The 12,631-nt window shown below is 41.7% G+C and overlaps 1 protein-coding gene across 3 annotated transcripts in view; it reads right to left on the bottom strand.

Annotated features, from left to right (window-relative positions):
* Positions 1 to 875: 875 nt before the first annotated feature.
* Positions 876 to 12,631, bottom strand: part of myo5aa (myosin VAa) — a 62,066-nt gene continuing 50,310 nt past the window's right edge. For 2 of the 3 annotated variants that reach the window (XM_084929986.1, XM_084929981.1), the window contains exons 30-39: positions 9,466 to 9,664; positions 8,216 to 8,309; positions 7,971 to 8,120; positions 7,655 to 7,809; positions 7,411 to 7,500; positions 6,940 to 7,090; positions 6,218 to 6,500; positions 5,969 to 6,143; positions 5,761 to 5,841; positions 876 to 4,740 (exon numbers count right to left, since the gene is read on the bottom strand). In XM_084929986.1, coding sequence (XP_084786112.1) covers positions 4,588 to 4,740; positions 5,761 to 5,841; positions 5,969 to 6,143; positions 6,218 to 6,500; positions 6,940 to 7,090; positions 7,411 to 7,500; positions 7,655 to 7,809; positions 7,971 to 8,120; positions 8,216 to 8,309; positions 9,466 to 9,664 — 1,531 coding nt within the window. In that variant the 3' untranslated portion in view covers positions 876 to 4,587. Of the gene's footprint in view, positions 4,741 to 5,760; positions 5,842 to 5,968; positions 6,144 to 6,217; positions 6,501 to 6,939; positions 7,091 to 7,410; positions 7,501 to 7,654; positions 7,810 to 7,970; positions 8,121 to 8,215; positions 8,310 to 9,465; positions 9,665 to 11,251; positions 11,333 to 12,631 lie in introns of all 3 variants that reach the window. The other variant, XM_084929992.1, reaches the window with a different exon arrangement.

The raw sequence follows: 12,631 nt of genomic DNA, 5'->3' as shown, positions 1-12,631 counted from the left end.
CAGCAGTTCTGTGGGTGAAAATGTCTCATTAATGTCAGAGGACAATAGCTGGAGTGCTTCCAGCTGATAGGAAGGCAACAGTAACTCAAACAACCACATGTTACAACTAAGGTATGCAGAAGAGCACGTCTGAATGTTCAATGTGTTGAACTTTGAAGCAGAAGGGGCCCTCAGTATCAGCTGGTATCAGTTGGCCATCATTTAAACCCACAGTCTGATCACTTATTTCAGAGTGAAAACACACCTTCTGATGACTGCTTCCAGCAGGTTGACTCACCGTGTCATGAAGCTCAAATCATTTAAAAGAGTTTTTAGACTGTGACAGGGAGTTCAGTGTACTCAAATGGGCTCCAAAGTCACAAGATCTCAGTCCAGTAGAGCACTTTTGGGAACCGATTTGCACCACGGGTCAGCTGACATCTGCAGTAAATTCTGTGTGATGATGTGATGCCATCATGTCAATATCAAACAAACTGAGGAATGTTTCCAGCAGCTTGTTGAATCGGTGCCACAGAGAATTAAGGCCGCTCAGAACACCAAGCCAAGCGGGTACTATCAAGGTGTAACTAATGAAATCTGCTGTTCAGCAAAATATTGATTTGAGTTTAAGCATAATAAACATTTTTGTTCATCAAAAGCTCAGAAAGTACAGTACCCTCAACAGATTAAAGGCAATAACATCTAAATGAAGTCAGGGAAACTGTGTGTAAACCTTCCAATTTTCAGGTTTTGTGCTTTCACTGAAACCTCAGAAATCAGACTGCTTCACCCCCCAAAAGAAAAAACAAAAAAATTCCACATCTTATTTTGTTTCATGATTAATTTTTCCTAAAACAACCCAAAACTCTCAAAAATAAGAAACACGGAAACCCAAACAGTGCGGAATTCTTTTATTTTACTTTTACAGATTTGACAATTTATTCCAAGTTTCTTAACAGTGAACACATTCATTAAGCACAGCTACCAGAAACTACAAACAGTCCAGTTTTTCCAAATGTACACATGGGATTGGAGAGGAAACATCTGGTACCAGCTTCAGCATATTCACACCAGTACCTCAAGAGCTGGGGAGGGGATGTATCTCTTTTTAAGTTAGTTTTGAACATTTCTTTAAAACGGCACAATTTATGCTAGTGCTGATGAGAACAATGGTAATTTATAATGTCTGAGTCATATCATACAGCCGATTCTCTCTCTAGTATGGAAATGCAGAGTGAATGAATGACATATTTCTCCTGTTTGAGAGCCCAAGAGAAGCCCAGGGGAACAAGATGCTGCAGCAGCTCTGCTCAACTAAGAAAGTAACACGAACCACTGAATGAATGAAGATGCTTTTCGTTTTTACTCTGAAACTAGCTAATCCTTTGCAGTGTCCTCTGACTCTGAGCTTCATCTCCGACACCTGCGCCACACATCAACTTATAGTGTTAACAAAGAGATGTTAGTCAGTCAGGACATTAGCTAGAGGAAGGTCAACAGGCTGCACTTGTGTGAAAAGAACGGGGAAGTTTGATGGATTTCTTTTTCCAGTCCATACCCATCTATCGTTTATCAGATTTCCTCTGCAGTGTTGAAAAAAGTTCATTTTGATGTCTGTGACACCAACTGCAGGACCGAATGACACACAATCAAAATAAAAAACACATTTCTATTCATTTTACAGTGAAAGAAAAAAAATACTGCACTGACAGAACAAAACAATGCCATAATGTTCGTTGATCATGTGTGTAAGTCATTCAGATAGCAAGTGATTCAGATAAGGCTTGGTCTACAATGTGCAGCTAAAAATCATGATACACTTCAATGTTTTTAAACATTCATATAGTTGATTAATTCCTTCGGTAACCATCTTTCTTACGACTACAAGATATGTTCTCTTTGCACACGACATACACTAAACCAACTACAAATCCAACCAATATAACAAAAACATGGTCCCAGGAAAGTGCAACACAAAATAGCTTTACATAATTACTCCACTTAAAATTAGAGTTTGGCATTCGTACGTCACCTTGATAGTTTTTTTCCCCTCTGAATGTAAATTTTACATCCTTGAAAAGGTTTGAAAATTTTCAATCAAAACTGCAGAATCCAGTTCATGTGTGTAAGGAGAAAATATTCCATCAAAGTGAAATGTGTTTTTTGAAAGGGTAAGGTCACCGCACAAAATAAGGTTCACATCAAGGCGAGAGGCAGCTTAATACTAACGGTACAACAAGAAGTAAACTAGAAGTGCCAAAAGAAGAGGCAGCGAACGAAGGAAAAGCTGTTTTCACACACAAACTCTGAATAATGGCTGGTGAATCTGGTCAGTTTTACTTCTTTTCCACTGTGCCCAGTCTAAACTGGTTTTATACATTTTCTCAAAAAGCACTTGAGCCTAACCCCAACCAGTGATGTCAGTGAATATAGGAGGGGCTATCACAAGAAACTGACCAATGACTGGCCTGATTTCTTCACATGGAAATGACCCAAAATCTGCTGGTAACACTGCATAATAACGGTTTCTCACACCTGCTGAAATGTGAGCTTATTCTCGGAACTGTTTTCACATCAGCACTGGTTCCAGTACTGCTGCCCACGTAAGTGGGAAAAGGGGATTTTGTTTAGGTGAGGATGCCACCTGGGTAATGTAGGAGGTTGGACATGATACACCCATTTAGCTCCATAATTAGCTGCACTTTTTTTAACGTGAGCTGGCAAGTTAAATATATTAAATATCTCATGCAACTCTTCTCACAAATCCAGCAGATGCATGTGTGAAAACTACTTCAGTAACAACATGGGCAGATTACCAGACAGTCCGACACTTAACCTGTGCCTGGGTTTCTCTCCTTTAAAATCAAAAGCATGCACTTGGATTTTGCCAAACCCATGCAGTTTAAGTGGGGGCAGCAGGAGTAGCAGTGCATGCAAGAAAACAATCTGAGCTGAAAGAACATGTGCACCAACAACAAAATGACAAAAAACAAAACTTCTTTGTCACCCTTAACCCAGCTGTGAAACTGAGAAGAGGAATAAATGAACACATTCTGTTTTTCTGGTAATAAAAGTCCACGTTGGGACATGCTGAGTGAAGGTGGACGGGTAGGAGATGTAAGAGTCGTCGAACAGAGCTGTGTTTGTGAGAGGATGCAGCAGAGGGAATGTAAAGCTCAACAGATTTGTATTAAACCAACTTCAAAGAGCCTTTTGCATCTATTCTGCTCAGTAATACATGGCTTTAGATTATCTTAAGAAAATAACAATACTGAACAAAGTAAATAATCACACAATGACAACAGTAAAACATTTTTTATGGCTCTGAGCCAGAGGACAAGAAAAAAAAAAGCAGTAAGCAGAGTGTAAGGTTGGTACTCATACAGTATGTGTTCATGTCAGTGTTTCCTGTGACGCTCGGCTTTGGTCACAGCTGTAAACGGTGCAGACTGTCGCAGGTTAAACTCTTTGCAGAGTTTGAACCTTAAACCTTCTCAATCTGTCCTCGCCTATAAAACCTGTGCTACACTTCATCTGCCAGACATGCAGGCTAAACATGACAAAAAAACATCTCAAGGTTTAAGACGCGACCTAACAAATAATTATCTGTGCCGGCACTCATTAAAGATACTACATATTTACCTGATATTGACATAATAGCCAAGGAAGCAACTAAAACTGTCTCTAAGACGCTGTTTGCCGTGGGAAAGAGTGGTCCCATCCTTCACTTCGGACACATTCGCTGCAAGGGGGAAGCTTCTAATCTTAAAAAGGGATGTAGCTATAAGTGCAATAAATAAAATACAGGATATATATTATTCATATTTATATATATATTTATTTATGTATAAATAATATAGTACAGATGATGAATTTTGTCTTGGCTTGACGTGTTCAGAGAATAAAATGTACAAAGTGAAATCTGCTCAGTGGTTACCTCAACACGGGGTGGAGAGAGCGCTGACTTTTTCACCTCATCATTCAGCTGCCCTCACACAGGAGCTCAGAATTCACCCAACATGAGGGCAGACTGCTAGACTGACAAATCATAACTTGTTTTGAGGCTTTACCTCCACCTGGTGGGCCTGCTCTCGTGTATCGAGACAACAACAACAACAACAACAACAACAACAACTATCTTAACGATTACTGGAAACGCAGATGAAGGATCGATGGCGAGTACTGGAGGCATTGATCTGGTCCTGTGGCTTCTCTAAGAGGCAGGCGTTTTGTACAAGCAGCGGATGATGCTCAGGGCTTACGGCCAGATTTAAACCAGCGGAAATGACCACATGTGTGCGTATCTGTGCGTTCGTGAAAGAGAGAAGGCGAGTGTGCGTCTGTACGTTCGGAGGATGAAAGTACTTTACAGATGTGACGTGTCTGCATTTTTCATGTATGTGCGTGCATGTCTGAGTTTAAACTAGAGAAACTGCTGAACCTTTTCACCCGGTTATTTAAACATGACTTCAAATCGTGTTAACTTGAGTGAAATTTGCAAGTGTTTGTGGTGTTTTAAATTTTTTGGGGAGACGGTGACTTGCAAATCCGACTGTGGCCACTAAGACAAATTCGCCGCGGGGCTCAGAGTGCTCTCGTGGGCTCGGATTAGACACGGGTGAGGAAGGCCAAGTTGAGCGAGCTGGGGATCTGGATGGTTTCCAGTGCGAGGCAAGAAGGGTTAAACGGGAAGGTGACGGGATAGATCATCTTCGTGTCCATCAACAGCTGGGGACTCTCACAGCGGTCCCGCAAGCGAGTCTGGAGAGAGAGAGATGATGGAAAAAGTTCATGTGCATTAAAAAATAAAGGTAGTAGACATAAAATATATTAAGCCAGTCTGTTTGAAGCCTCGACAAGTAAGAAAAGTTATCTTGGTGCAGAATTGATTGCATGAACTTTTGTTCGTAAATACCGATCAGTGCAGTGACTCAGATCTGAGAGGACCCCTGAGCTCAACATAGTGCCTATGGGAAGTGTCAAGGAACTGTACTTATCAAATTTACAGCTCTCTTATTACAAGATAGCTACCACTAAAAAGTAACCTGTTACTTTAAAAATAAATTATATAAACACCGTCTTTGCAATTATCTATCCAGCTACTGTACATCGACTTCACTTCACAGTGAGTCGATCCTGGCAGCACCCCCTCCACCACATAAACAAGCTCATTCATTTCCATCAGAGCGACGGCTTTAGGCAAAGTCAAAGCTAGCAGTTGTGGTTTTGGAGCTGTAGCTACATATCATTCTCTTCCTCACCAGCATTGTTGCGAATGTAGTTTTAACTTGACGTTACTTCTGACATATTTCTCTCACATGACATATATTAGCACAAAGGAAACTGAATATAAAAGCCATCCCCATCCAATGCTGACCTTAACATGCACGCTGACACTGGATGCATTCATCTCTGCAGCTGTGTTGCGTGGCGTTTCAGTTACTCAAGCAGAACAGAAGTTTCTGTTTATCAGATGCCCAGAAACGCCAGAAAAATGCTGATGTTTTTCAAAGCTGCACACATTCATTGCCTTTACAGTACATGCACTAGTTAACAACAACAGGTGTCTCAAAGACCTCACAATATTAGTGACAAAACCCAAACAATCAGACAGTTTTCTACGAGTGACCGCTTTGAGGAAGAACTTCCTTTTAACAGGAAGATAACCCGGGCAGAGCCAGCCTCACTCAACTGCAGCTTGCCTGGAACCAGGAAAAAAAATGACCCCAAAACACTGAAGATATAGCAGTATCGACTTGATTTAGCCAAAAAAGAAATTACCTGTATGGTTCGTATGAATGCGACTGACACTCTCTCCTCAAACTCGTTGACGGGGGTGTAGAGGTTCAGGACTTTTACGATCTGAAAGACATAAGACAGAAAAGTTACAAAACACAGAAGGAGAAAAGTTTTAGCTGAAGCTTTAGCTGATAATAATTTTAAAAGATCAGATTTTATCTGAATGAGGTGTAATGACAGAATATTTTACCTGAGCAGTGGTGAGAGCGTGGCACATGGAGCAGATGGCCTCTGCATCCTCGTCAGTCTTCTTCTTCACCTGCAGCAGCTGAGCGGCCTGGATCAGAGGCTCCAGCGTCTCTTTGGCTCCGCAGGTCATCAGACCTTTGTCTCTGAGCCACTCCTCCAGCTGACTCACGTTGTACCTGCAAACACGCATGATGAGATAACGCATCTGGCCTCACTCTGGAGATCTTCTCTGAGCAGCGACACCTCATACCTGATCTGCATGCCTTTGCTCCAGGAGCACATGTCTTTGCGTAGCAGCAGGTTGTTGAGTGTGACAGCGCCGATGATGTAAAACTGCTGCTTCACCACCTGCTTGATGAGCTCAGGGTCGGTGCCGTGCTGGCACATGGTGGAGTGGAAGGCGCTGAGCTGTCGCAGGATGGAGTCCAGGGTGTAGGTGCCCTCGTCGGCAATGCTTGACGTCCGTTTACGCAGACCCGTGGGCTTAACTCCCGACACGCCCTGAATGGTCTCGTGCTCCAACATGCCAGAGACTGAGGAAACACACGCACACAGGAGGTGTATAAGTACATGTGCTCTACCCGCTTGTTAAATGACGACCAATCAACCCTGATTATAAGTTCAACCCTCTCAGCATGTACTTACCTCTTTTGCATCGAGTCTTGTGAGAACTATGTGTTAGCCCAACTACATCTCTGTAGCTAGCTGTGGGTGCCTGAACATTTTATGGCAACTTCCTAACTTCACCAACCACCTAAAATCTTACTATTTTTAAATCCTCGTCTATAATTACATTCATAGCAGTAAAATTATAGTATCACATGGATTTATTTCAGAAATTCCTCAGCTAGAATTTTGCATTTTTTCTTTATTTTGATAGCTTGCAGTTATGGCTAACTCCTAACTGCACCTCATAAATCCTCTTTTTCATGGATCAAGTGACACACACACATCGTATGTACAGGGACACACCTATCATGGGCTGGAGGATGTTCTCCATGCATTTGATCAGCTGCTGGTAGATCTGGATGGCCAGGTCGCTGATCACTTGTCTGTACTCTGCGAGGTCAAAGTTGGACAGACAGTGCTCGTTCTGCCTCGACGTGTTGTGCTTCATGAATTGCTGAGACAAGCACAGAAAACAATGTGTTAGAGAAGGTGAACGATGTCAATATTAATCCACGACACAGTCGGTCAATACAAAAAACAAACAAACAATCAAAACAACAGCTTGTTACGTCAAGCTTTATATTTTTTGTCCTTTTGGTCATTTTTAACAGATTAGTATATAAAGGACTGCAACAGCAAGATAATAAAAGAGATTCCTTCTTTCCGAATATCTAAATACAGTGATACCAGATGTCTTATTGAACTGACTAGAAAAACCTTGTAGGTACTGGAATGGGACATTTTCTGTGTTTTGTGTATTGTTGTTGGTCTCACTTCGTCTCCGCTGTACTGTTTCAAACAGTGCAGGAAGCGGCAGGTGTTGGCCAGCCAGAAAGAGACGGTCTCAAAATCATCTCCTCGTTTCTGACGAAGAAGAAAACATCAGCATTAGTTTGTGTTCACTGCAGAACCTTTTTTAGTTATCTAACGCAAAAAAACATCCAAAAATTTAATTTAAGAACAAAGGAGCTAGAAACGCAAAATGTGAACTTTATTCAAATATTAAAAGCATACGTACCTTTAAGATCTTTTTAATGCTGTTGATGGTTGACGTGAGCAGAGTGCGGACCTTCTGGTCATCGTTGACGTAGTCTGCATGTCTCAGACACATGAACAGGATGTAGGCTGGCAGACCTGGGATCAGATTCACTGCTACACCACGAGGTTTTAGTTCTGGAGAGATGGAGGAGGGGTGAGTTTATTTGTAGATTTTATTTTGTGCAAACCGTGAATTGAGGCTTCAGTTTCCAGGGAGTTTCAGTAATTTCAGGACTCCTTTCCATCTACTTTAACGCTTTAGATAGTGGACTATATCATTAATTCTAAATTCTTACCCAGGATGAGGTTCTTAACCAGTTTCATTTCATCCTCCTTCTTGTACTCTAGCATTCCCTGGAAGTCTTTCTCCCTGCGAGGAATGTTGACAGGGTGGATTGGCTCATCCACCATCTGTCCCGGAGATGTCTGGCCTTCGGTTTGACCGGCTGGAAGAAGCATGGCATGTGACTGTCAGCTGACATGTGGTGGAAACGAGCATATATGAATAGAGATTTTCAGGCTTCGGTTTTTCTCGCTTTACCTCCCATCTCTCCAATCCTCTTGGAGTAAACTTTCAGCTGCTTCTTGAGCTTTCGGATTGTTCTGTCCTGCTTCTCTAGCTGCTCCATTAGATCCTAAAAACACAGCGAGGGACAAGGAGGAGAGAACAGTGAGGACTAATAGACAGCATCATCAGACACAGACCGCTTCGCAATGTCGCCCTCCAGTGGTGACAAGGAGGAATCCTACTCTTCTGTTAGTGGCTTTGCAGTGGACATCAGCTCAAACACGGAAATCAAAAGGTTAGAAGATGAAGAGAAAAGAATTTAGAAACATCCTTGGTGTGATTTTTAAATCAACATTAGTGCTGCTGTACTGGTTTTTGTTTTGGGGGTTTTTCAGAGGAAGATTGCAGGATTTTTGGGCTGTTAGGAAAAAGAAGAAGGCGCAGCGCTGCTCCGCTGTGAGTTACAAGACACTGTTGCAGAGAATTAGAGCGACACCCTGCAGCATTTCATTCAGAACAATCTCAGTTAGTCAGAAACGTGCAAACATGCAGGCAAACACACACGCGGTCTCTACATACAACCATCCGCCGTAAAATGACGACTCGAGCCTCTCGGGATGCCGTGGGGTCGTCTGCCATGAGTTCCTGTCAGGTGACACCATCCACACAAATGAGCGTGTGGGACGCAGCTCTGTAGTGGCTGGTTTCGTTTGTGTATGTATGGCCATGAAAGTGACTCAAATCACACAGTCAAATGCTTTTATTCACATTTCCACCACTGGAAGAGTTTTTAGTCGTGGTCTTATTATTAGTGATGTAACGTATCAGTCAAATGAGCTGTGGCCATCTTTACGGATAGTGTAATATCCACACTGTTGACCGTCCCCCAAAGTCTTCGTAGTCCCAGTTTTCTCAAACCGTGGGGTGGAATGATTATTTCAGAAGCGTTGGTTGGGGGTGTGACCTTTTCTTAGTGGTATGTGGTAATGTATTTACAGCAATTTAAAATTATTCTGTGGGTTTTTGGCCTGTTAATAATAAATAATGTGATTGCAGATTTAATATGAGTGTAAGATATACGAATTGTCTGTAGCTGTCAGTAGTTATATGGATATATATCAAGAAAAGTTTGTGTATACACACACCTAAAATCCATTCTTAGGTGTGTGTATACTGGTAAAAATAAGTGTGTTGTTTTTATTTTTATCATTTAAAAATTATGCTGAATTTGTGAGACAAAGTTTAGCTCCTCCTCGTATCTGTGTGTGGAAGCTGCAGCGTACCAGGTTCTCGTTGGTGAGCCGAGTGATCTCGTGTTGCAGACTGGCTTCGATTCTGGCCTCCGGAGGCAGCTGCAGATTCTGGGCTAAGAGCTGCTGCTGCCGGTTGTTCTCCTCCTTGACGTTCTGCAGCTCGCTGCGCAACGACTCCACCTCATTATCGTAAGTCCTCCGCTGAGTCTGCAGCTGGTGCTCCAGTAGCCTGAGAGAGGTAAGAGAGAAAGAGACAGAAATCAGCATCATACTGTGAGGGGGAGAAAAGCAGTGAGACGCCCAGTGCAGAAGGGAAAGAGAAGCTGTAGTTTCCACCAGGAAGTGGTGATTGAGGACAGCAGCAGCAGCATGCTGTGCAGACACTACCAGCAGCTCAGAGTCCGGCCTCTCTGAACAACGCTCATTCATTCTCCTCCCCTCTTCAGAGTAAAAGTTTCTCTGAGGAAAACTGAACCGAGCCAAATCAGTACTCAGAGATCAGGCTCAGGAACGGAGCAGGTAGAGCTGACAGAGGTTCAGTTTTCATTCAGCAACCAACATGCAGTATTTCTATGTTTTTATGAAAACTACAGTAGCAGTTAGTACAACAGCAGCACTTCATACACTTTATTAAAAAAGAACTTTGACTGCCTTTCTTGGTGGATAGACATTGTTTTTCTGTTTTTCCATCAATTTCTCTGATGCAATCCTTTCTTGCTGATGCCTTTTAGGGATCAGTCATTTTATGCATATAGTGCATAAAATGACTTCTATTATTTTACTAGTTTTTATGATCCAATTGTTTTTCTGCATGCATAAATCATTTTATAATACACCTGTACGAAGATGATTAGCAGATATTTCTTCTTGAGAGTTTGTCCAACCAGTCTACATGTGTTTTGTGGACTTGGAGAAGACATTCGTCCACATTCCTCGAGGTGTCCTGTGCTTTGGGAATATGGGGCTATCGGCTCTGGTGGGGATTGAACTCGTGTGCAGCCGCCTGTTTGTCACAGATTCTAAAACGTTTTTAAGGTTATAGTAGTCTGGGTTTTATTTCTAAAACTTGTTAAAATATTCCTCTGGATAATTTTTTTTTGCTTTAAAATAAAAAGCACCTCTGTGGCTCTACCAGCACCTCGTATAGCTCAAGGTAAAAATGTGTTTGAACTCTTTATTATGTATTTAAAGTACTGCACGCACACACATCACAGTGCAACCCCCTCAGAGAAAAATAACTGCTCTATGACACTACCAGACCTCTCAAGATTTAAAGGCAAACACTGTAAAAAATAAAAAGCACGCAGAAAGTGATTAACCTTAATCAATGTCTGTGAACAACACTTTTAACGACAGCTTTTTAACGATAGTAAGCAGTTATTGAGGAAACACTTGAGTGGATAAAAAAATCAGCCCATCTAACTTCACAAGCCGAAGGCATCACAGCATAAAAGGAAGAACAATTCCAAGGTCAACTGACATTTAACAAGCTTTCATAGCTGCATAAAACATGGTTAGTACAGTACGAAGACAAATCCTGCTTCACTGTCAGAAATAAATCTAGAAACTCAAACCAAAGCTTTGCATCAGTGACTGTACATTACACAACACCTAAAGAAAGTTTTACATTATAGCACCCTGTGAAGTGTGTGGCAGAAACAATAAGGAAGACAAATAATCAGAAGGCAGTCAAAATAAACAGACTGATGTGAGAGAAATGAAGTGTGAGAGAGAAACGTGAGTGAAGAAAACCAACGGGTCACATCCTTTCCCGTGAAAAAAGGCAAACGCATCATGCTCAAAAACACTGTTAAACCTGATGGTCTCCTTCAAGCCCTGATTAACCAGCCACAGCTCTCCGTCCTCATTCAGCTTACGTAAGTCTGGAGCAGCAGATCTGACCGACACACAACACAAAGCGACATGAACATTACAATGGCACAAAGAAACGTGAAGGGTGGTCGGGTGAGCGGGACCATATGAGCAAGAATATTTATCTGAGGTGTGATAACATCCTGCATCTGGTCTTCAACACAAAATAACAATAATAATAATTTGTGTGATGTCATAAAGTTAAAGGAAGAAAACCTGTAAAACCTGATCCTGATGATGTGTGAAGTCCTATTTCTGACTCAATGCATTTCAGTAATACATTAAAGTGGACCTATTCCGCTCGTTTCTAACCCCTTCTGTCTTTTACAACAGCTGCATCAATCTTGCCGCCTCATTAACAAGGTTAGAACAGCAGGTGGCGCTTCTCTGCCTGAAATGACCAAATTAGAGATAACTACTTTCACAGGGATCACAAAGAGTAAAAAAAGACATCTGGAACAGAGCCTTTAGTGTCAAACCTGAGATTATGGTTGACAGAGATGAGATGGACATATGCAGACCTCATTACTATAACAATATGTGCACAACAGAAAATAAAGAAAAGGTCCACTTTAATCATTTATTCAACCACTGCAGGTAACAGTGGTATAAATCTACTGATGTGAATTTGCATTATTTTATATGTGTGTGAGTGAATGAGTTTGTTCTTGCATTTACTGAGTGATCCAGTGACCGAACTTTGTAGTCAGTGGGAACAGAAAAGGTCAAGAAATGGGACACAAATGAATGCAGCAATACAAAGTTGAACTTTTAGGGAAGCTCTACTGTAAACCAACATTGTCGCTGTAGATATTTCTAATCTGATCTCATTGATCTTATCAGCTGTCAAACATTTGGCCTCATTCAATAAAATGTGCATGTGTTACTTTGCACAGTAATGTTTAAACTTGCAAGATTACTTTCAAATTTAGCTCCCATCGCCTCCGTGTGCAAATCCAAATCATTCTATATTGAATGGCATGTGGCTGTTTTTTGCTGTCTAGAAACTGTCATACTCCATTTCTCTATGAAGTCGAGAGTGAAAAGGGAAGCACGGTTGCTAAAAAAACAAAACAAAAAAGTAAAGGGAGTGAGAGCTTTGAGGTAGAAGCCAGAGAAGGCACACTTTTCTGAAGAGTTTCCTTAGGAGTGAAAAGCTTGGACTGCAATAGCCGAGGCAGTAAATATTGTGTCTCCAGAGACTCGGAGCGAAAGGTGACATGGGCAAAAGTTTCGACATCAGAGCTGCTATGAAAACTTGGAAACAGACAAGAAGAAAAAGGAGGCAACGGGTGAAGGACGAGCACCACCTGATCCATCACCC

This window comes from Perissodus microlepis, chromosome 1 (genome assembly GCF_051167445.1).
Source record: "Perissodus microlepis isolate ML-2025 ecotype Zambia chromosome 1, ASM5116744v1, whole genome shotgun sequence".
Classification (NCBI taxonomy): domain Eukaryota; kingdom Metazoa; phylum Chordata; class Actinopteri; order Cichliformes; family Cichlidae; genus Perissodus; species Perissodus microlepis.
This window is presented reverse-complemented; position numbering and strand designations above follow the sequence as displayed.